This window comes from Macrobrachium rosenbergii, chromosome 13, assembly GCF_040412425.1.
Source record: "Macrobrachium rosenbergii isolate ZJJX-2024 chromosome 13, ASM4041242v1, whole genome shotgun sequence".
Lineage (NCBI taxonomy): Eukaryota > Metazoa > Arthropoda > Malacostraca > Decapoda > Palaemonidae > Macrobrachium > Macrobrachium rosenbergii.
This window is the reverse complement of record NC_089753.1, coordinates 60,004,772-60,028,912: the sequence shown is the minus strand read 5'-3', so window position 1 is coordinate 60,028,912 and position 24,141 is coordinate 60,004,772. Positions and strand designations below refer to the sequence as shown.

The window sequence follows — 24,141 nt, the reverse complement described above, 5'->3', positions numbered from 1 at the left end:
ACACCAAGATGACACTAATTGTTCCATTCTGGCCATCGAGGGAGTGGTTCCCAGATCTTCTCCTCCTTCTCGCAGATTTTCCGAGGATCCTCCCGTCGAGGAAAGATCTACTCAGACAGCCCCACTTCCTGAGGTTCCATCAGAACTTGTCCACTCTACGGCTTGTCGCCTGCAGACTGTCGAGCGACTCCTCAGGAAGAGAGGCTTTTCAAAGGAGGTTGCAAGCGCTATTGCGCGACCCAGAAGAAAGTCTTCGGACGCAGTGTACCAGGCAAGATGGAGTCAGTTTATAGACTGGTGCAGTAGACATGGAGTTTCGTCTTCTAAAACCTCTCTAAATCAAATAGCGAAGTTCTTGCTATCCCTTTATAAGGAAAAAGGATTGTCTTTGAGCACAATTAAGGAGTATCGATCAATGCTTGCATCGGTATTTAAGCACAGAGGTCTAGACATCTCGAACAATCAGGATCTAACGGATTTACTTAAGTCTTTTAATACCTCAAAGACGAAAGTTCCTAAACAAATAGCATGGAATTTGGACATCGTCCTTAAATGGATTTGTTCAGATCAATTGAACCTTTGGCAAATGTCTCGTTGAGAAATTTGACTAAGAAAACTATTTTTCTAGTAGCACTCGCAACAGCCAGGAGGGTGAGTGAGGTTCATGCCTTGACAAAACTATTGGTTTCGCTCAAGGAAAAGCTGTATGTTCTTCCTCTCTCAGGTTCTTAGCGAAGAACGAAGATGCGTCCAGACCATGGCCTAGGTCTTTCAGCATTAAGAGCCTTTCAGATCTTGTGGGAGAAGGAGAACAAGAGAGATTGTTGTGCCCGGTGAGAGCCTTAAAGTTCTATATTCACCGAACAAAGGGAATCAGGGGCTCTTCGGAGAACTTGTGGTGTTCTGTGAGAAACCAGACAAGACCACTTTCCAAGAATGCTCTTGCTTTCTTCTTAAGAGAAGTTATTTCGAAGCCCATGGGAATTGTCAGGACTCAGACACGGGAATTCTGAAAGTGAGAGCACATGAGATAAGAGCTGTAGCTACATCTTTAGCTTTCAGGCACAATCTCTCAGTGCAAAAGATTGTGAATTCTACGACATTGGCGATGTAAGTCGGTCTTTGCATCGCATTACTTGTCAGAATTGAAGACAGATTTTGACAATGGCAGTACCTTAGGGCCTTTAGTGGTTACTGACACGGTGGTGGGCGAGGAGAAAGAGGGTCAATCCTATCCGACTAACATTTTCTCCTTGATGTTGGAAATTGGGTTTTGTTGCGTCTGTCTGTAGGTACTATGTTTGATGGTTTAGGAGTACCTACAGTCTTTTTAAGTTTGTGGTTGAAAGTTTTAATTTTTAATATTATGGTGATAGAGGTGATCCCTTATTGTTAATTTGGTACTGCGCCCAGAGCAAGGGCATACTAAGTCTTGTCCGTCACAGCATTGTCCTCACGGCAAGTACTAACAGATTGTATCTGACACCGGATCCTTTATATCCTGTCAATACAATCGAGGGATAAGCAGACTACAGAGGCAGTAACCGCTGAGTCAGCAGTCCTTCAAGGTAAGGAACTAAAATTCATGTTTTGATTTCTAACAATGTATGTGGCTGACATGGTCCCACCTCCACTAAAGGTGCCAATCAGCTATATGTAACTACCAGGTAAGTTCTATAAGTAAAAATTATATTTTTATGATAAAATAAGGTTTTACTTATACTTACCTGGTAGTTACATGAGTAAACCCGCCCACCTCCCCCCTCATGTCAAGTGGGCATAAAACTTAATGAGTTCTAGAACATTGTTGGGATAGTTCCTTGTTACCTATAGAGGGCGCTGGTAGAGGGATCACCTAGGTGTTTATAGCGCTAGCGCGAAATTTAAAATTCTGCCGTGATGTCAGAGACGACAGCTATATGTAACTACCAGGTAAGTATAAGTAAAACCTTATTTTATCATAAAAATATCATTTTAGAACCTAGAATGTCTTTTTCAAAGAACACAAGGTTCTCTGTGATGTATTTGATTGAGCTAGTGTTTGAGAACTACTTCCATACCCTTTACCTTTATTAAAGGTAAATATTCATAATGTGAGAGCTGTCGCAACCTCATTTAGTTTGATGACAAATTGTCGCATGAGGATAAGTTTAATGCAACACAGTGGGAGTGCAATTTGGTTTTGCTGTTCAGTACCTTAAGTTTGCAGAATCATGTTTGAAACAGTAAAGACCTTAGTCCACTATTAGTAGTGGGTAAAGTCTTTTCCTGAACCGAGGCAAGAGCAATCTTTTAGGCTCTTTGTTTTAAATCCCAGGTTTTAATATTTTGGGGAGCATGAAGGTACTTACAGTACATTGTACAGGAGCATACCTATAAATCGTAAAGGTATTTATTTTTAGTGACTGTCGTTTTATAGGACTTTTAGACCCACAGGGTCCCCTCCTGCTGCTTCTGTTTAATTCTAACTTAATTGAAGCAGTTTTCTCCACAAGGCTGCCCTTTGCTTCACACGTATGAGAGCCTTACCCCCTGAATGGAATTCAATTTCTGGTGGCAGTAAGGTCCAGAAAGGATTCCAGATCAGGTAAGAATGTTTTGGATTTCATGCAATAAATCTCTTGCTCAATTGACTGAGCAGATTTGGTCTAGCTGCAGTACTTGCCATCCTCTTCTCAGTGTGAGAATCAGCTAACTTTAACAGTAGGTAAGGTTCATCCCAAATAGTATAAATTTTCATGATAAAATTTATTATTTGGATACTTACCTACCGTTAAAGTAGACCCCACCCAGCCTCTCCACAACTTAGTAGGCTGTCAAGGAGAATTCTGTCGAGCTTAAACATTCGAAACACACCTGGTGGAGAACAGGTGAACTAGACAGTCATCCAGGCAGCCATTCAATATTTTATTTGAATGCCGACTCGCCTATTGGCATGGAGATACAAGCTGTCTTTATCAGCAGGTAAGTATCCAAATAATAAATTTTATTATGAAAATTTATATTTTACCTAAAATTGAATCTTCTACTCCCATTCCTTGCAGATAGGCTGTTCCCCATTTGACCAGGCCAGCTCATTGAGAATAAGTTTAGACAGCATCCTGTGGCTTGCTTAACCCAGGTGTTTTTTAATCAGGAAGTTTTTACCATAAGTTGCAGAAGTTAGCAACATAGTCAGGAACATCAGAAAAAAGAAGATTGTGACAGCTGTTTTGATGCGTTCTTTGGCCTCTTCCAACATCATAGATGTTTAGTTGAGATTCCTTTAACCCTAAGAAACCACCAAACAGGCTGCTAGACACACAATCCAGTGCAGTTGATCGCCTTATCTTTTTGGGTATCTGACTGAAAGGAAACCAAAACATGCTCAGGATTGACATGACGCATTAGGATAGCGCATAACACTGAGACTGGTCATACAAAAGCTCACAGGCTTTAGAGAAAGAAGTTCAGATAGGACAGCCATGGGAGAGAGAAGAAAACAATGATTTCTATGATGATTAATAGGATCATGGTGAATACAGAGACAACACTAACATTGTGACAAATTAGACAATAGCTGACTTCATCCCAGTCTTGGGTATGAGCTCACCTCTGCTTCAGTTGGAAGATATAGAGAACTTCCAAGCACAGTCATGAATAAGAACAGTGATAACAAAAGGCCTCAAGAAATTCCAAAAGGGATTAAAATCTCCATAACCCTCTTTATGGGGCTTAGAAAAAGTTGACAATCATTACTCGTAGGGAATAGAATGCTAGCCGCTGTAGATGTGGAAAGGACAAGACAAGACAAAAATAAAAACATATATGTTATTCACTACATAAAATCAACTAATAAAGATTAAATGCAATATGATTTAAATTTAGTCGCCTTGATCCTCATTTTTTAAAACTATGCTCTAACCAGGGGCTTTATGTAACAATGTTTTCATTTCAGGAGACTGTATTGTTTGCGTAGCACCTTTTGCATTCCCTATGTATGGGCATTGCAGGCTCAGTCTTGAGCTTGGCATCAGTGTGCATCCACTGATCAGCTAGATGTGTCTTACCCTGCTGCATCCCGCCCCTTTGCTACTACAGCCCCGTTTTACATGTTCCACGTGTCTGCGGTTTACTTTATCGCCAATTTTTGTGGAACACATCACTCACTTGTCTGCAGAGGAAATTTCACTAATTTGCAGATTTTTCTTTGGGCCATATTTCTAAAATTATCACTAATTCACTTTTTTTCATAGAGCAACACTATTTATTCACCAATTGCTGTATTTTTTCATTAAAATATATGTATACCGAGTGAGAGCGAGAAAGAACTGTGGTTTTTACATTGAATCTAAGAACAGTATAAATGGATTTTCTAAGTGAAATAGTTTCATTGATATTTTGCTTTTTTTTTCATTAAAGGATATACTGTTTGAGAGAGAGAGAGAAAGAAACTGTGGTTTTTACATTGAGGTCTAAGCACAGTATAAATGGATTTCAGTGTAAACTTGAAAATGTAGAATAAACTACGGAAGTACTTGTTCAAAGTCCCGGTTTTCACTCACCTTCTGACAGCCATTTAATGTTAATTAGTCTGAAATTCAGATTTTAGATATTTTTACGGTGATTAGAGATAAAACATCAACAGTGATAAAATATTCTCTTGTGTACTGTTATAAAATGTGTGATAATCAGTGTCAACTAAACTTGGAATGAAATACTATACAATAAATCAGATAAAGCAAAAAATATGACAATGCTACCTACGTCGATCTGTCGTGAATTGCTGAATTTGTTTATTTTCTTGTGTTTTTTATGCTTATGGTACAGTAATTGATATTTTCATTAAAGAATATGTACAGTACAGCACTGATATGGGATGCCGTTACGGCATCACAGGAAATTTGCTAATGGAGTTTAATTTTGGAAGGTTGAGTGCGTTGTGAATCTTCAAATGAAATCTTTACAATTGCATTATGAAGTAATTCGAAGATTTGACATTTTTCCCAAGCAAAGTGCACCAGTTTTTGGTTCTTGAAGCTTAGCTACAAAAGACAAGAGACCATTAACATTGCAGTAGCACTCAAACTAAATAGAAAAACTGCAAGTGCCAATATGGGGACTGTAAAGATGTTTCTTGGTAGTATCTGGAAACAGTAGAACTAGGCTGTTGTTAAAGTGCAAGCTAGGTCTAGCAAAACTTTCTCCCTCCAAGAAGAAAATATTATACCAAGGTTCTGTACTATTGAGAATCATATACTGTATACATATCTGTTTAGCACTCAGGAAGAAATGGAGATTAAGTCTAGCCCAACAATGTTGAGCTCTGTCTAGCAAAATACAATTGCCAGAATGTGTCCATGACCTAGGATTTCTCTACTATGGACACCAATTGCCAGAACATTGTGAGGTTGTTACTTGAGGTAAGGATCAATTAGTTGGATAAGAATGTTTTCAAAATGCTAGTCACATTGATCCATTCATTAATGAGGAGCTCAAGTAGGATTCCAGAGAAGAAGAGGAAGATATTCCTAAGGTATTAAACATGAAATCTTGGCAGCTTCTCATGGTTTGAGGATCCCAATGATTTTATGAAATTGGGTTGATCCTAATTTCTCCAGGAGTTTTATGACAGCATCAGTGTTCTTTTGGGCCCCTGAAGCTATACAACATGACATTGGAGGAGGAAGAGGGAGTGTTGCATAGAGAGCTGTTTCAGCAAAGAAGTGTAGTGTCCTGAGGCTGAAAAATAGACTTGAGATTGTTTGGACATGTAATGAAAACAGTGAGGAGCACTTACACAAAAAAATATGTATGAATAGACCAGCACAAAGGTCAGTATGAAGGCCCAGAAAATCACGGAGAAAATTCAGGCAGAAAGTACATAGAACAAGAGGACATTGAAGAGAACTAATTTCATATCTAATCCTGTAAACAAAACTATATGTAAAAATGTTAGTAAAAATGAGAAAGGAAATTATAGTAGTTTTCAGTAAGCCTTTTTTACAGAGGTAAAATTGCCACATCTAACTATTGGTTTGTGGTACCTATTGTTAACAAAAAACTATGAAACTATGAAACCACTTCTCATCAAGAAGGGTTTGAAACAGACAGGATCAAAAAGTACTTGGCTTACCGATTCCCCATGCTATGTAGTGTGCCATGTATTATCACTAACATTTGAACACCCCTTGCTAATATTAACGTTCCTTGATGATCCTCCAAAAGCTCATCTTCTGACTTTGGTTTTCTTCTTTGACAATAGGATTATCTATAGATGTATTATGTATAAATGTACTCATCTCATGAATTAACTTGAGTGAAGGCATGTCACTGAGATTACACAGTTTTATCAAGTTGCTTTCAGCAAGAATGTTGTAGAGTATAAACCTCCTTTTAACTTGTAGTCATGAGTTAAATTAATGTAAATGAATTTGACTCTTTTATCTTTTACGAAGTTTTTTAAGCAATATACACCCAGTGTTGAAACATTTCTAGTTGGCACTTCAGTTTAGAAAATGAGTTTTAAACTATCACATTCATGTAGTTTACTCCCATATTCCAGGAAATGTCAAATTTATCCTAGAGAGATATACCATAGAAACAGCATTTGGCTGAATGCTTATCATCAAAAATGTCATGTATCTTGAATTTTGGTGTCTTTATTGGTAAAATTTTGAGAATTGTAAAAGAATTAGCTCATATATCTGGTAATTTATGTCTTTTCCCTGTGTAATTTTTCCAGTGTTTAAATTTGATCAGAGTGAAAGGTTCTTTCTTCAAGTCGTGAGAAATTTTATAACTTGCTTTTTTCAGTTGAAGTGCTATGGAGTTTAGTCATTACTTTAGTTGTCCATTGCTTATTTTTTGAGAATTCAATAGTATGTGAAATGTTTGTGTGTATGCCTGTTTGTGGTTGATTTTATCTATACTGTAGTATACTTTTATTTCAGGCAAACATTATTTGAGTTTGATTGCAAACAACCAACTGAGGACGATGATGTTTTTCATTTTGTTGGATATATCCCAGTTGAAGGACGTCTGTATGAACTTGATGGTCTGAAAGATGGTCCCATTGACTTGGGCCCTATTGCACCTGGAACTGATTGGTTATCAGTGGTTCAACCTGTCATCCAGAGACGAATCCAAAAGTAAGTTTTTTTTACCTGGCCTTAATAAAGGAATATTTTATGTTCTTGAGATTGAGAAATTAATGTGCATTACATTAAGAAATATGGTATTAGTACTGTGATTTATAAAATAAAAGTTAGGCAGAGAAACCTGTTCTTTGTTGCTAAAATCTGAAATTAAACACTTGGTAGAACTCATAACCCACTGCCAAGTCGCTGTTTGTGTGTGTGTGTGTGTATGTGTGTGCGTGTGTGCAAAATTAATATTTTATTGCAAAATTGTCATTTTATCAACATTACAAGCTCATGGCTACAGTTATTTCATCAGTATGTGTCTATATTAAAGATGTACCCTATTGATGTAGGTAAACATGAAAATACAGGCAGTCCCTGGTTTACAACGGGTCCGGCTTACGACGTTCTGAGGTTACGACACTTTTCAAATATATTCATCAGAAATTATTTCCCAGTTTACGACTCATGTTCCGGGGTTACAACGCGTTGTACGCCGATCCAACAGAAGAAATATGGCTCCAAAACGTTGGAATAATAATAATTTTGAGGTTTTTTTATGCAGTTTACATCATTTTCAATACACCCAAAGCATTAAAAGTAAGGTTTTCTTATGATTTTTTACGATTTTCCACGATGTTTCGGTTTACGATGTGGCGTAGGAACGGAACCTCCATCGTAAACCGGGGACTGCCTGTAAGCGTACTGATAAGGCAGTAGTGTTTAAATAGATTAATTGCCAAATCGGTACTATACTGTCTTTATATACCAACATGTATGTTCCATACATCTTGTAGGAATGAAAGTAAACACCTGACAATGCTTTTTAAAACTGTTTGCTTTTTTTTTTGTCACAATTAAGACCGTTTCTCTCACTTTTTTATGCATATCCTGCCAAAATTCTTATTTGGTCTAGTCATTCATCTGTGCCCTTGCTCGAATATTTTAGATCCCTCTTTGTTGTCTCCATTAGTCAGTCAGTTCCTTCTGTTTACACTGATTTTTTTACTAACCTCTCATCTTTTGCTCTCATTCCCATCCCTGAACTGTATCAGTCATAAAAATCATAGCTTACTTTCCAGCCTCTGAACAGTGTAACTTGGCAACTTTCTCATTTGTAATAAGATCCACCCTATGCATTCTAGCCATGATTATTATCAGCATAGTTTAGTCACACTACTTTGAGAAACTAATAGCTTAACACTAATTAGTTGCTCTAAACTAAATTAGTTAGGCTTTCCTTTTCTGGAGTGATCTATCACTGATGACTCCGTGCAGCTTTAATCATGTTTTGATCATTTGACTTCTTAAATATTGTGTCCAGAAACTTCAATCCTTGTCTCTGGCAATATTCCAGTATTGCTTTTCCCTACTGATTTCACTCCCCTAACCTGTATTTACTTAAAACATCCTTTAAACCAGCTTTTTTATTCCTGTGTGGTAATTTTGGTCTCTTTCTATTAGTATTCTATCTGAGTGCATCACATCTGTCACTTCATGTAGAAGCCTTTGTCAAAAGTCTAGAGTTTTCTGGTCTTCATGAATGTTGTGAGTAAACTGAAAACACATGCATTACTTTCTTTCCTAAAATCATTGTTAACCTTATTATGCTTTGGATTTTCATCCCACTTTTGTCACATCTTCACCATTTCATCTCTGACTGGTCAATGTGCCTATTCCATTTCGTTTTGTTTCACTGCAGAGTCACTGCTGGTGGTTTTCGTGCCAGTTCCTTTATACCTCCTTTATAAACAAAAAAAGCAGAGAAGAGGTGGAAACCTGACACGAAGAAAGATAGATATTTTTTATGTGAAAGGTTATATTATATATTTAAAGGTATTGTACTGCAACACTTTTATGCTTTTTGTTACAGCTTAACTTGATCTTTGTTCCAGGTATAGTGAAGGAGAAATTCATTTCAACTTGATGGCTATAGTTAGTGATCGCAAAATGGTTATTGAACGCAACATTGCCAGAATACAAAAGGAAATAGAGGTAAGTTATTGTTAGGAAGTTGAAAAGAACAGAATTTATGAAGACAGGTGACACACTTCTGTAGCAAGAAAATCTGTGTGGAGTGAATGCTTCATTAAAATTGAGGTTGACATGTTCATGAAAATATGGAGTACAGTACTGTACAGTACTGACTATAAAAGTATTAATCTGTTAATTGTATTAGCACAATAGCTGTAGTGTTATTGGAAATTAAAATAGGATTTAACATTTCAAGTGATGATATTCCTAAATGGTAGTAGTGAGTAAAAAAAACTCAACTTGAAGCAAGTGACTTGAACTGTATGATTGCAAGGTGCCTTTGGATAATTTTGGTTTGGCTACTCAGTCATATATATTTCTTTCAAGAACAATATAAGAATTTTATATCTTATTGTTATAAGAAAATTCCAGTGTACGCATTGCCTAGTTGATTAACCAAAACCTCTATACAAAAACCAAAATGAAAGGCTTTTTTATAATTTTTGATTGTTGACACTACTATTGATAACTAATCTATTAAAAGATATTCCTTCAGTTGTATTGCTGGTCTCAGCATGTCATACCAAATTAAAAAATGGGATTACCCCAGTTTTGAAGAACCCTTTCCTTGTAAACATTGTTGCATTATACATTAGGCTTTATACGACAGTTTTCTAATCATTTCACTTTTTTACTACACGTGATGCATGTTTTTATATCATCATTTTTATAATTTTTTTTTTTTATGGTAGCCTTCTCCAAAGTGTGTCAAAATAACATTTATGGACCACTATATTGTTACCTGCCTGGATGTACTTCCACCATTTTTATTGCTTGTTTTAGATACATGTGCAGATGTCTACATATTTGCTCAATTTTTTAGTCTTGAATATTTTCTTGAAAGTAGCATCCTTCATCTCCTTAGTTTGGTTTTGCTAGGAATGAAGGATTTTAATTGGTGGCCTACCTAAATGACAGGCTAATCTGGGGAGCCAACAGAGAAGTGTGCTGACGAAACCTGAGAGTGGTAGTTGGTCAACTCCAGTCAAAGGGTTTCGTAATAGGAACGAGTCCCACCGTCATCAGCAGACTTTTTCTGAGGCTGGGACACTGTTGGGCAACTCTTTGCAGCCAGCTGTCTCTTCCCAAAGCACTCGAACCAGGATAAGGAAGGACCTAGAAGATTCCTTGCATGGCCCAGCTTTTCCAGATGACAATTGGAATGAAGTCTGGGCCTGTTATGGTTTGGGTCCGTAGTAGATCTAATCCTGAGATTATGACCAGGATTTAAACAGAGTCTGGCTCTCACATGCCAAGAAAAGTCTTTTTGATCACCTTCATCTGAGATTGGGAAGACACCCTGTTAGTGGACCTGGAAGGGTGGTCTGACAAACAGGCCGACCTGACACCATGGTTCATACGAGCGATAATACATATGGATGCCTCCTTGGCTGGTTAGGGAGGCCATGGGGAGGATTGTCAGTTAGGGGGAAGATGGTTACCTGTTCTGAGGGAGTGTCATACCAGCTTCCTGGGACTATTGGCTGTCTTTCCATCTCAGAAAATTGAAACCTCCAAAAGGGACCCACATTTTGTTGGTCCTAGACAGTATGACTGCAGTATCATATATCAAGAGGTTTGGCTCATGCTGAGCTCTTATCGAGTCGGTAATTGCTAACAAGCTTCCACAATCGGAAGTGAACCATGTTTGTCACATGGGAGAACCATGAACTTCTAGTGTATGTGTCTCTGAACCTTGATATTCAGGCAATGTCAAGAGATACATTCCTACAAGACTGGAACAAATGGGGGGTGATACACCTTTTTTTTCATGTCCCAGCTTTTGAAAGTTTTGAATAATCTACTAGCTTTCAACGGAACTGCTTGCCTAATAGCCCTGAATTAACAATAAGCGAGAGGATGGATAACACTGCCGTCTGTTGTTCTATCTGAAACTGAAAGAATGTAAGTCCTCTACGCATCCTCCATTCTGAGCTGTGACCTTCACGTGGAATTTTAAATCTAGTCTACTACCGAGAAGATTATTTGTCTGACATTGCTAGGTACATGGTGCAAATGCTATGGGCTTCATCCCTCTGACATACTAGTCCATATGGAAATACTGTAGTGGTTAGATTACCTCCACACTGAGAGCCCCGTTGAAATCTGGCGTTCTTGGGTGAAGGTGGGGCAGTTGATGCATCCTATCTTACCCGAGTAGGCAAACCTCGTTGCTACTAATACCTTGTTCTACAATTTTATATGTTTTTTACCGGCTTCCAGCTGGCACTAGAAGATTTATCTTAATGTTAAGACCATAGGTTTGTTAGCTATGAAAAATACAAATTAATTAAAAATTTGTCATTTTTACATTTTATTATCTTTTGAGGTCAAGAGCCTTGCTATTTCAGCAGTCATGGCCTACAAGGCAGCATCGCCAGAACCCTTGCCTTATGATTTTGGAATTAATTCTAATATAGAAATTGTTCATTTCCATTCACCAGTCTTACAAAGGTCAGTTCATGCAAGGTTTCCCATTGCCTGGTCCCTGAATGAAGTTCTTAGACTTCTGGCATCCCTTTAGTTCATGGGCCCAATACAACTACAACTCATATGCTACAAAAGGCAGTCTTCTTGACTACTTTGGCATCAGGAGCTCAGATTAGTGTTTTACTTGGCTCTCTTAGATAAGGACATTCATCTCACCACTCATACACCTAGTTGTCATTTACTGTTGTCTCTGGCCTATCATTCCTGGCCAAGAATGAGGGCATTGTTAAAGGGAAAAATCCCTTTTTCTGATAAAGGAACTCATAATATTTCATACAAAATATTATGCCTAGTTCAAGCACTTAAGGTTTACCTAGATATCATGGCAAACATGCTAGTTGGTCCTATTTTTCCTACACCCTAGCACAAACCAACCACTCTTCTACATGGGCTAAGAATGATTTTAGTGGCCCTCATTAAAAAGGTAGACCCTCACTCCTTTCCTAAGCCATATGACATCCAAAAGGTGAGTACATCGTTAACTTTCTTTGGAAACGTTTCCTTCAAAGAAGTCTTTGAGTGTATACAGTGGACCCCGCCTATTGCAGTTCTGGATTTGCGGCTTGACCTGTTCGCAGATTTCTCTGTGGAACATATATACACATTATTTACGGAAAATTCGGCTATTCACGGTATTTTTCATAGAGAAATATTCAATAATTATTGTATTTTCATATTTCGTAACTAAGTGTGATAAAACTATTAAAATATTCAGGTATAAGCATTTTTAGAGGTTTTTTTTTGTTGTTTTGAACTATCAAAATAGGCAGTTATAAGTGTTTTTAGAGGGGTTTTACGTATTCGCGGATTTTAGCTATTGGCAGGAGATAGTGGTATGCATAGCCTGTGAATATTAGTGGTCGACTGTACAGAGTGGTTATTAGAGGCAGTATTCCTGAATCAGTGAAGGCATAACAATCCTGCAGCCAGACATGACATAATTAGGTAAATCACTGTAGAACCACAAAGGATAATAAAGTTATATGTTGAATGTGTCTCGTGTTCTTTATTGCCAGACCCAAATGGGTTTTGGCAATAAAGAAAACGTTTGATAACCTGTGACTTTACCTTGAATCAAAAATTCCTGAAACACTATTGCCATGAGAGTGGTGGTCATGCTGAGATATTGCTGGGGAAGGCACAATAACCCTGTATCCAGACTCAGCATAATTAGGTAAGTCACTTTCGAACCACAAAAAGCAATACATATTGGTTCATGTATTGTTTCCTGTTCTTTATTGCTAAACTGTATGGATATCCGGAACAAAGAAAATGGTTAATAACCAGTAACTATACTTAGGACCAAAAATTTATCTGGGCCAATGGTGTAGGGGCTTTTTATAGTACACAATTGGGGCAGTATGATGGGAACAGTTTTGGAGGTTATTAAATGAAACTCTAACTTTTCCTTAACCTAATTTATTTCCTTAATATTACAGTGGCCTGAAGACCTTCAAACAGAACCTTATCCTAACTTAGCCATTATCTAACTTAGCCTAACTTAATATTATAGTTCATCAGAACTTATCCTGTATTCCACCTTAATACTACAAAAACCAGCAAAATACTTCAGCTGCATACAGTACCAACCAAGCAGTGTACAGTATTTACAAAAGATTAAATTGGTAGTCTGGTGCAAAAATAATGGCACATTTCTGCAACAATTTGTCTTTTTCCATGAAGTCACTCTTCATTTCACTGTAACAAAAACATATTGGGCTCAAAACCACAAAAAAAACTCAATAATTCATTTAAACTCTGCAAAATTACATAAATGCACTAGCTTCATGAAAAGAAGCACATGACCACTGCAAACAGAGCCCAAATTACAGTAGATGGTTCATAATCAAATCAAAACCGCAATTAATTTGGAACAAGTAGATTATGTCCATCTAACTTTCCTCTATCCTGGGAAGTTCTCAGAAGTATCCTACAATACTTCTCAAGTCGCTTACACACCGGGTTGAAGGGGAGCAAGCTATACTACTCCGACACATTCAGCAAACTGCAAGTAAAAAAAAAAAAAATAGACTTGCCTAGTGTACTCCTTCCTGACATACAAAACAAAACAAAAAAAAAGTAAAACAACAATTAATTAAACAGTCATACACCAACAACACATTCATACAATCATACACCAACAACATATACACACACAAAATTAATAAGGAAACAAAAATAAAAACATCTCAACAAACAAAACGGAACAATCATTTCATACAAACGTCTTTCATCATACAAACCCAAACTTAGCCTGCCACAATGGGATTTATTTATTTGGAGCTAAGCCAGTTCATCTCCTGACTATTTCTTTTGTAAGCTCCTTTGGGGATGAGCAGCAGCAACAATATTAAAAAACAGGTTTTGATGTAGGAAAAACTTATTTTTGGTAGCTGCTGTGAGTTCTCAAACCCACCCACTTTCCCTGAAGAAAAGGCATAGGGCTGGAATGAACATTTATCTTGGCACAGACCTGGCATGTAGGGAGAGCCGAGGCAGTCGTTGTAGGACAGGAGATATAGCCCTCCTGTCCTGAGTCCTTTATATTTTATTACTGTGCCAACAAGCACTATTTTGGCCAATACCAACTATAAGAGAATTTGGTTGGTCCGTCTTATGGAGCCCTGGGGGTTTTTGGGGGGACCGTGAAAGTGAGACCTGAGGACTCATAGTGGCTACTAAAAATGGGTTTTTCATTGGTCAAAACCTATTATATATATATCTATCTATCTATCTGTCTATCGATCCATCCATGACGTTAATTTTCACTGAATTTTAAGTTTCATAGAGTACTGTGGCTGTTGTGTTTTGATTATTCACGGTGTATAGTTTAGGGCAATATCCACAGAAAATTTAGCCTTTGTGTGTGTGTGTGTGTGTGTGTGCGCGCATGCACACATTTTAACAGCTTTTATACCAGTATTAAGAAACTAACATACAGTATGTGGTTTCATACTTGCCCTTCTGGTTGTAATAACTAATAATGATAAGCTCTTCCCCTATAGCCCCTCTCCCATCCACTCATAGGTATTTGGTAAGTGTATTCATCAGAGGGGGATACTGCTTACAATGTACCTTAGTAGCCCTATAAAATGATGCTAAGGGTTCTTTGCAGCATCACTTTAGTTCCAGATGAATCTACCATTTGCCTGATGCTTTTCATTCATTCTCTTGGGTCTGTTCCTTCTTAGTCATCTAAGTAACTTCTATTTTTCAATCAATCATTCTAGAACAAATCCTTGGTCATACTCTGTGAAAGACTAACAATAAGCTTTTTACAGTAAATGTGAAACAAAAATTTATTTCTGGATCGGGTCCTGTCACCCGGTGAAATAGTCCATTCAGCACTTATTTCTAGGTAATTCCGCCAGTTTTCTCCTTGCAGGCTTTTAGACAGGACCTCGCAATTTTGTCAGGTCCTCTCCTTTAAAAAAAAAAAAGGGGGCCACTGTCATTGGGTCTGCTATTAGGCAGGAAGTATTTTCTTAATACAAGCCTATTCAGGTGCTATTCTAAGCTCATGATCTTAGACGGTGACCACTTACATTATTTTCATTACATGAACTTAGAGGACCTTACTAATGTTCAGGGTAGAATTCTCCTAGTTTTCAACGTTTCTATTTAAGTCTTTAATAGCATAAGAATGATGTTTATTTCTCTGTTATTATTTCACCGGGTGACATGGGACCCCATCCAGAAAAAGGATTTTGACAAAGGAAAAATCTATTTCTGAAACCTCTGGGCCCGTGTCTACCCAGTGTGACCCACCCCTGTTTTTTCATTCTCTCCCTCCCTTGATAAACTTCATTCTAGTGAGGTGGGTGCTAACATGGAATGCGGCTAGTGTTGCCTTGTATGAACCAAATTAGTTTACAGTCCGACAGTAGTGCATGGGCTTGTATCGGCACCTCTCTGTTGGGACTTTTGTCATTGGGAATCTCTATAGGATAAGGTTCCGTGTTTTTGTAGTTCACCTTTTCCATACACGACTCCATCTAGTGGTGAGCTCGCTCTGGGGGGTAGTAACTCCAGCATTTCATTTAGCTTTTTCGGCCCCTCAAGGACGTCTCGGATCTCTAATCCGGTGCCATCTACGAGCTTGGCCTGCGTCTTCTGAAAGGGACACGGCCCAAGCAAAGCAAGGCGGTTACCCCCTCCTTCCTTTGTTGAAAACTCTTTTACGGGTCTCCTTATAAGGAGCTCGATTTGAGGTCATTGTCAACCTATTAAACTAACTATCTACCTCATGGTCCGTAGGCCTTCCCTTTCCCAGGAGCTTAAATCCCAAGACATTAATCTCAAGACTGATTGTCAATGGATCACCTGTTAAGTCCTGAAATTATTCCGAATTCATATCGTTCCGTGTAACCTCCACCTCTTTTCCTCCAGTCTGGGGAATCTTGGTGCCTTCCCTTTATGCTTCCCAGCATGAAGGCACCCTCCTGTCGGGGTGTGGGTAACGGAGGTTGGTGGAAGGGCATTTCTTCCTCCCCAGCCTCCATCTCGATGTGTGCGGGTTCAGCCAACACATCAGCCCCTTGTAACACCCCAAAATTCTCTGCCTCCCCACGTGCCTCCGCCGGAGTTTTCTTTGCTTCATATTAAAAACCTAAGGAAAGAATTTTCACTAGACATTTGGCCAGAGGCTCTGACCCTCATGGGGTTATCATAGGAGCAGGGAAGCATCCTACTGGCTCTCCGAGAAATTGGGAAGGCATTCGCTTCACGGAGGCAATCAAAATTCCTCCCTGTAGTATTTCTCATATGGGTGGGAGGCTGTACCATTTTCGGGGCCACTGGAACTTCAGTTCCTGGGCCCAGAGTATAGTTAATCAGGGCCCGGGGTGGAGCTGGACTGTTGTTCCCCTCCCCCCATCAGGTTCAATCAGCCTCCGGCCAGAGTTCTGGGGTCTTTGTGAATGGCCTGTCAGGCTTTTTCAGTCTGCCAAGGAAGTTCCCTTCCACTGGAAAATTTTTCCTGGCGTGTCCCGTTTGTTTTCCTTATTCATGCGGCAAGTCTCGGTTGCTTACAGTCTTGTGGGTTCGGATCCTACTGCGCCCGTGGAGCCGTAACCACCTCTATAGACCTTTCCGACGCTTCCTTTCACATCTTGGTTGCAGAAAGGTCCTATTCTTCTGGGATTCAGACTCGGGAGCAGGCGTGAACCAAAACACAGGTTCATGCCCTCCTCAATGCAACCCAGAGTCTTTGCCAGTTTGAACAATACCGTAGTTCAACAGCTCCGGTTTAGGAGGCTATGCTAGCTGCATATCTAGTTGTCTGGCTCATTTGGGCACCCAGCGCCGGAATTGCCTGAGGGCGGCATCATTATAATCGGTTTCTAGAGTCTTTGGGCTTCTAGTAACCAGGAAGGAATCCCACCTGATTCAGGAGGGTAGCCTTTAGTTTGAATCCAGTGGAAGTGGAAAGAGATAGCAAGGACGTCCTATCATTTCATCATCTCAAGCATACCTCTCGCCTCTTGCCCAAGGAAAGGTCCTGGTTTTGGTCTCCAGTTTGCTTCAGTGACGGTTCTCCTTTGAAGTCAAAGCTGGAGTTTATGATGTATGGTGGAGTCAGGAATGATCCCCTGATTCCTCCTGCTTGAATAGTGGCCTCCGGCCTTTACAACTATCAAGTGCTTTTAGTCAGTTCCTCCAGCTTTCCCCTCCGGCCTCAGTATTCCACATCATGGCCTCTCTGGGCGGGTGAGGTGGATATTTTTTGACCGAATGAAGTACATGGTACTTAGTCGGTCACGCTCCGGCAGTTCCATATCAACACTTTGGAGGGCGGTGACAGTCTTCCTGTCCTTGGGAAACTTCTTCCCCAAGAGGTTTCCTTTTAGGCTGGTTCTGAACAAAACAGCAATAGTGCCCATTCGCTTAAACAAGTGGTTTTGGACTGAATTGAGCGCTTAGGCTCAGGTTATGGTTCATTCTTCTCCATAACCAACAGACGCAGGTGCCTCTGTCTACCACCCTTCTCGTTGGGGTCCAAAAGGTCACTGCTTTTTCCTATCCAGGGCCTCCCCTGGTGTCGGAATAGTCCTTTCACGGAGCGTTTATTCAGGTAGTCTTGTGACCTTTTCCTGGGCCTGGAAGTAGGTCTGTTTGGCTACCCAATTCAGCCACAAACTATCAAGCTGTCCCGTTTTGGTATAAACTCAGCCTTGTTTTAGCCCCTCAGACTCTGATGTCCTGGCTTTGTGGTCTTTGTGAATCTTACAGTTTAGGAGGAAACTGATATTGGTCCTGTTATTACTGTTTTCCTGAAATCAGTTAAGGGATCCTACTCTACTGCAGTATGGTTCTGCAGTTAAGTGACTAGCACTCTTCACATAGTTTTCCTACATGTACTGATGCGACAATTTTGGCCTCGAGGAAAGTGTTTTGTTGGAACCAGACTTACAGGCCCTTAACTTTCATCCCTAAGGTCTGTGTTCCTTTAGAACAGTACTCCGTTACATTCGGGGTTCCTGGTCTTTGAGTAATGTATCGGGAGTTAGCTTCCGTAACCAACAATCTCGATCTGTACGTATGAGTTTCATGTCGGTGATCTCGTTCTGTACATGTGTGTTTTATGTCTGGTGCTTCCCTTTGTTTGGTTTTGGCTTGGATATATTGCCTACGCCCACCCTCTCCCTGTTTCGGCTTTTCACTAAGGCTAATGTTCCTAATAAGTTAAGCTGGAATAGCGAGGGTTTACCTCCAAGTAGCCTATCCTAGTTCAATCCTTCTTTGGGTTGCTTACCAATGGTGACCGGGAGTGCTCTCCCACTCCTGTTCACACTTCTTTTACCGACTATATATATGTTATTTTGTGGTTTCGAGAGTCCCCTTCTCTCCCTTTTATCCTTTGCTCTCTCTCTCCCTTGGTTTGTTTTCAAAGTTTGTTAACTTTCCAAGGCTTGAGAGCAATTATCCTTATTTTATGTTGTAGCCTACATCCTCCTCTGCATTGATTGATTGTCCTCGGTGTGTCTGAGTTGGCACTCCACCTGGACCTGGAGGTGACCAGGAGTGCTCTCCCACTCCTGTTCACACTCCTTTATCTTTCATTGCTCTCCTGGCCGTAGAGGTTTTTGCCCTTCCTCTCTTTTTCTCTCGCTCTTGTCGTGGCAACACAGCTTACATAGCGAGGGGATCTATGAGAATCTCTGGGCGCCCGGGAGTGCTGTCCCACCCTGGTCGCTGCTTTGGGTTACCAACCTCCTGGCCTATCCTTCCCCCTTCCTTTTACGTCGACTATTTCCTTCGTGGTGCTTCCTACATGTTCGCACCTCACTGTTGGGATTCATACGAGGCCAGTTAGCGTTTTCCACCTAACTGTCTTCTGCTTTATTTACTTTCGGCGTTCCCCCTCCTTTTTGCTACTACCTGTTCGGTGTTTCGTTATCTTGTTGGGCGCTCTCCTTGCTTACTGCTACGGCGGTTTTAGTGTTTAGCGGTCGGCGTTTATTCCCACCGCTATCACTTCATTCAGGATATCCTCCTCCGGGGTTTTCCTCTCTTGGCTCGGAGTGCGCCCACTTCCGAACAGTTCATAACCTTCCCACATTTTGTTCAAACATGATCGCTTCGAATGTTCCGTTGACTCTGTATTTATGTGTATGAGTTTTGTCCTGTTAGCCCGGTTTTCTTCCCGGTTTTCTCCGGGGTTTTCCTGGTCTGACTAGGCTAATGGCTGCTACGGCACTCTGCTCCGCATCCGTTCCAGCATGCCCTTTTCTCATACGCCGGCTGGTTTTGTCAAGTGCAGGAATGCTCCGCTATCCTGCAACAAACCAGCGTCACGGAGTCTATAGCTCCCATTCAAAGCGCAGTCTGTTTTGGATTTATAGTTTGGCACGGAAGGTTATGAGGTACGCTATGCTCTCCTCGAGCAGACTTCTGATGAACCCGTTTTTATATATACCTGTCGGTTTTCGTCTCCGCCAAACTCCGCCTCATGTGACTTATTCTTGTCTCGAAGGTTGTAAAATGCGCTATGCTCTCTCCGAGCAGGCTACTTGATGAATCCGTGGGGTTTTATTTACACCAGTCGGTTTTATCTCCGCCAAACGCCACCTCCTTTGGCTTATTATTAGTCGCTTGGCACCCGGCAGATTGCGTTGTACGCTATGCTCTCCCCGAGCAGGCTACCTGATGAATCCGTGGGTTTCATATATACCTGTCGGTTTTACCTCCGTCAAGCTCCGCCTCATGTGGCTTATTAATAGTCGCTTATAAATTGGTAGGTTTCACATATACGCCTATCGATTTCACTCCTCCAAACTCCGTCTCCGGGCGGGATTCTCGTTAATTCGTTAGGTTTCATATAAACCTATCGGTTCTCCGCCTCTTGTGGCTTATTAATAGTTAATCTTTCGGTGTTTGGGCTCTCCGGGCGAGATTCTCGGTGGATCGGTAGGTTTCATATACGCCTATCGATTTCTCCGCCAAACTCCGCTTTCCGGCGAGATTCTCGTAAATTGGTAGGTTTCATATACACCTATCGGTTTTTCCTTCGCCAAACTCCGTCTTATATAACTTATTAATAGTTGTTCCTCCGTGTCTGGGGTCCTAATTTTTTCCCCTCCTGAGGCTGGCTGCAAGTCTCGGAACTCTTCGCCTCAAGTTAATTGTTTACGGAGAGTTTTCTGAAGACGTTATGCCTTCTGTCTCGTTCTGGACCTGTGAACATCGTCCCGGAGCGATAAGTAGGTGCGGGAATAATTGAGGCAAACCTTTTCCGCTTAGCTCGGAATTAGGTGAGGCAAACTTTTCCTTTAGGGGATTTGTTAACTTCTCATCCCTTTTCGACGGTTCCTGGTCTACCGTCCCTAAGGTGAAGTCAGTAAAAAAATAAAAAAATAAATAAAAAAAAAGACCCTTTTTAAACCAAGAAGACCCGCCCGGGACCCCTCAAGGACGTCTCAGATCTCTAATCCGGTGCCATCTACGAGTTTGGCCTCGTCTTCTGGAAAGGGACACGCCCAAGCAAAGCAAGGTGGTTACCCCCTCCTTCCTTTGTTGAAAACTCTTTACGGGTCTCATTATAAGGAGCTCGATTTGAGGGTCATTGTCAACCTATTAAACTAACTATCTACCTCATGGTCCATGCCTTCCCTTTCCCAGGAGCTTAAATCCCAAGACATTAATCTCAAGACTCATTGTCAATGGATCACCTGTTAAGTCCTGCTCCGCCCGAATTCTATCGTTCGGTAACCTCCACCTCTTTTCCCCTCCAGTCTGGGGAATCTTGGTGCCTTCCCTTTATGCTTCCCAGCATGAAGGCACCCTCCTGTCGGGGGTGTGGGCACACGGAGGTTGGTGGAAGGGCATTTCTTCCCTTCCGGTCTGGTATCCTCTTATCCGGGTTTTACCAGACTGTCAGAACGAGCATGGCATCTGTCTGGCAGGATCCATAAGTGAGCCCTCAGCTAGGGGCTGGACACATCGTCTCCCTGAGAACTCTAACGGAGTTGCAGGCGGAGAATTCAAGTTCACGCCAGCTGTGGGTCTTACCGTGCTCTCTTTGAGAGCCCTGTTTCTACCCCTTGTGCTCCGAATGTAGCCCCTCTTATCAACAGGCTTGTTTTGAAAATGTATCGCTGAGGCATTTCCGGGAGACAGATATCACAGATACATTCACAGTGAATCTTCTAACCCGGACTACGCTTCTAATTTATTCAGCGCACAGCTCCCTAAGCTCCGAGTCAATTTTCGGAAGCTGAAACAGGTGTAAGTCAGGCTTGCCTGTTCCGCCTGGAGCTGAAAAATCTTATGAACAGTTTCACCTGGAGAATTAATCTTTTCCCCAGGTGGGCGTTGTTACGCACCGCCTGGGGCTACTAATGTTACCCAGAGCCTCCGTTCTCATGGGTGTCTACCCTACGAGCAGAACGGGTCTGATCTTGCCGGACCTGTCCCAAGTCCGCAAGAAGTTCATGTAGTTCAAGAGCCCCTGCTCAGGCGGTGGTGCAGGCTCTTCAGGTCTCTGCCCCTAGACAGCCGTCAGCTCTCACTCCCAGCCTCCACCTCGATGTGTGCGGGTTCAGCCAACACATCAGCCCCTTGTAACACCCCCGTGTGTCTCTGCCTCCCCCACGTGCCTCCGCCGGAGTTTTCTTTGCTTCATACGAAACCTAAGGAAAGAATTTTCACTAGACATTTGGCCAGAGGCTCTGACCCTCAGGGTTATCATAGGAGCAGGGAAGCATCCTACTCCTCTCCGAGAAATTGGGAAGGTTAAATTTCACGGAGGCAATCAAGCCTCCTCCTGTAGTATTTCTCATATGGGTGGGAGGCTGTACCATTTTCGGGGCCACTGGAACTTCAGTTCCTGGGCCCAGAGTATAGTTATCAGGCCCGGGTGGAGCTGGACTGTTGTTCCCCAATCAGGTTCAATCAGCCTCCGGCCAGAGTTCTGGGGGTCTTTGTGAATGGCCTGTCAGGCTTGTTCAGTCTGCCAAGGAAGTTCCCTTCCACTGGAAAATTTTTCCTGGCGTTTCCCGCTTTGTTTTCCTTATTCATGCGGCAAGTCTCGGTTGCTTACAGTCTTGTGGGTTCGGATCCTACTGCGCCATGGAGCCGTAACCACCTCTATACACCTTTCCGACGCTTCCTTTCACATCTTGGTTGCAGAAAGGTCCTATTCCTTCTTGGGATTCAGACTCGGGAGCAGGCGCATGCCCCTTCAGGTTCATGCCCTCCTCAATGCGACTCCAGAGTCTTTGCCAGTTTGAACAATACCGTAGTTCAACAGCTCCGGTATTAGGAGGCTATGCTAGCTGCATATCTAGTTGTCTGGCTCATTTGGGCACCCAGCGTCGGGAATTGCCTGAGGGCGCCGGTCATTATAATCGGTTTCTAGAGTCTTTGGGCTTCTAAGTAACCAGGAAGGAATCCCACCTGATTCAGGAGGGTAGCCTTCCATAGTTATGAATCCAGTGGAAGTGGAAAGAGATAGCAAGGACGCCCTATCATTTCATCATCTCAAGCATACCTCTCGCCGTGCCCAAGAAAAGGTCCTGGGTTTTCTCCAGTTTGCTTCAGTGACGGTTCTCCTTCTGAAGTCAAAGCTGAGTTTATGACCGGGGTATGGTGGAGTCAGGGACGGTCTCCCTGATTCCTCCTGCTTGAATAGTGGCCTCCGGCCTTGCACAACTATCAAGTGCTTACCGGTCAGTTCCCTCCAGCTTTCCTCCGGCCTCAGTATTCCACACCGTCACCTCTCTGGGCGGGTGAGGTGGATATTTTTGACCGAATGAAGTACATGGTACTTAGTCGGTCACGTTCCGGCAGTTCCATATCAACACTTTGGAGGGCGGTGACAGTCTTCCTGTCCTTGGGAAACTTCTTCCCCAAGAGGTTTTCCTTTTAGGCTGGTTCTGAACAAAACAGCAATAGTGCGCTGCGTAAAGAAGTGGTTTTGGACTCGAATTGCTTCGCTCAGGTTATGGTTCATTCTTCTCCATAACCAACAGACGAGATGCCTCTGTCTACCACCCTTCTCGTAGGGGTCCAAAAGGTCACTGCTTTTTCCCTATCCAGGGCCTCCCCTGGTGTCGGAATAGTCCTTAGACGGAGCGTCATTCAGGTAGTCTTGTGACCTTTTCCTGGGCCTGGAAGTAGGTCTGTTTGCAACCCAATTCAGCCACAAACTATCAAGCTGTCCCGTCTGGTATAAACTCAGCCTGCATCAGCCCCTCAGACTCTGATGTCCTGGCTTTGTGGTCTTTGTGAATCTTACAGTTTAGGAGGAAACTGATATTGGTCCTGTTATTACTGTTTTCCTGAAATCAGTTAAGGATCCTACTCTACTGCAGTATGGTTCTGCAGTTAAGTGACTAGCACTCTTCACATAGTTTTCGTAGCTACAGTACTGATGCGCCGCATTGGCCTCGAGGAAAGTGTTTTGTTGGAACCAGACTCACAGGCCCTTAACTTTCATCCCTAAGGTCTGTGTTCGTCTAAGAACAGTACTCCGTCCACATCTCGGTTTCCTGGTCTTTGAGTAATGTATCGGAGTTAGCTTCGTAACCAACAATCATCTTGTTCTTACCTTTCCTTGTTAAGGAAGTCCCAAAATTTTTAATCAGCTTAGCTTCTAGTGTTAGTTTTCCTGTACTGTCTGCCCTGTCTGGCAGAACCAATCAGTTTGGTTTCCCCTCATCAGGGTAGTGTTGTGAATTCCTCACCCTAACTTTCTATCTACAATTGAAGGTCCTCATTTTCGGTGGTCACCTTGGAAAGTACTCCCCTTTTACAAGGTCTGTTTCTGTGTCCAGTTTTCTCCTTGCAGGCTTTTTTAGACAGGACCTCGACAAAATCCTCTCCTTTAAAAAAAAAGGGGCACTGTCATTGGGTCTGCTATTAGGCAGGAAGTATTTTCTTAATACAAGCCTATTCAGGTGCTATTCTAAGCTCATGATCTTAGACGGTGACCACTTACATTATTTTCATTACATGAACTTAGAGGACCTTACTAATGTTCAGGGTAGAATTCTCC

The 24,141-nt window shown here is 41.5% G+C and overlaps 1 protein-coding gene across 1 annotated transcript in view; it reads left to right on the top strand.

Annotated features, from left to right (window-relative positions):
• Uch-L5 (ubiquitin carboxy-terminal hydrolase L5) overlaps positions 1 to 24,141 on the top strand; it is an 82,414-nt gene that overhangs the window by 51,808 nt on the left and 6,465 nt on the right. The window contains exons 5-6 of the mRNA XM_067115635.1: positions 6,933 to 7,130; positions 9,017 to 9,116. Coding sequence (XP_066971736.1) covers positions 6,933 to 7,130; positions 9,017 to 9,116 — 298 coding nt within the window. The remainder of the gene's footprint in view (positions 1 to 6,932; positions 7,131 to 9,016; positions 9,117 to 24,141) is intronic.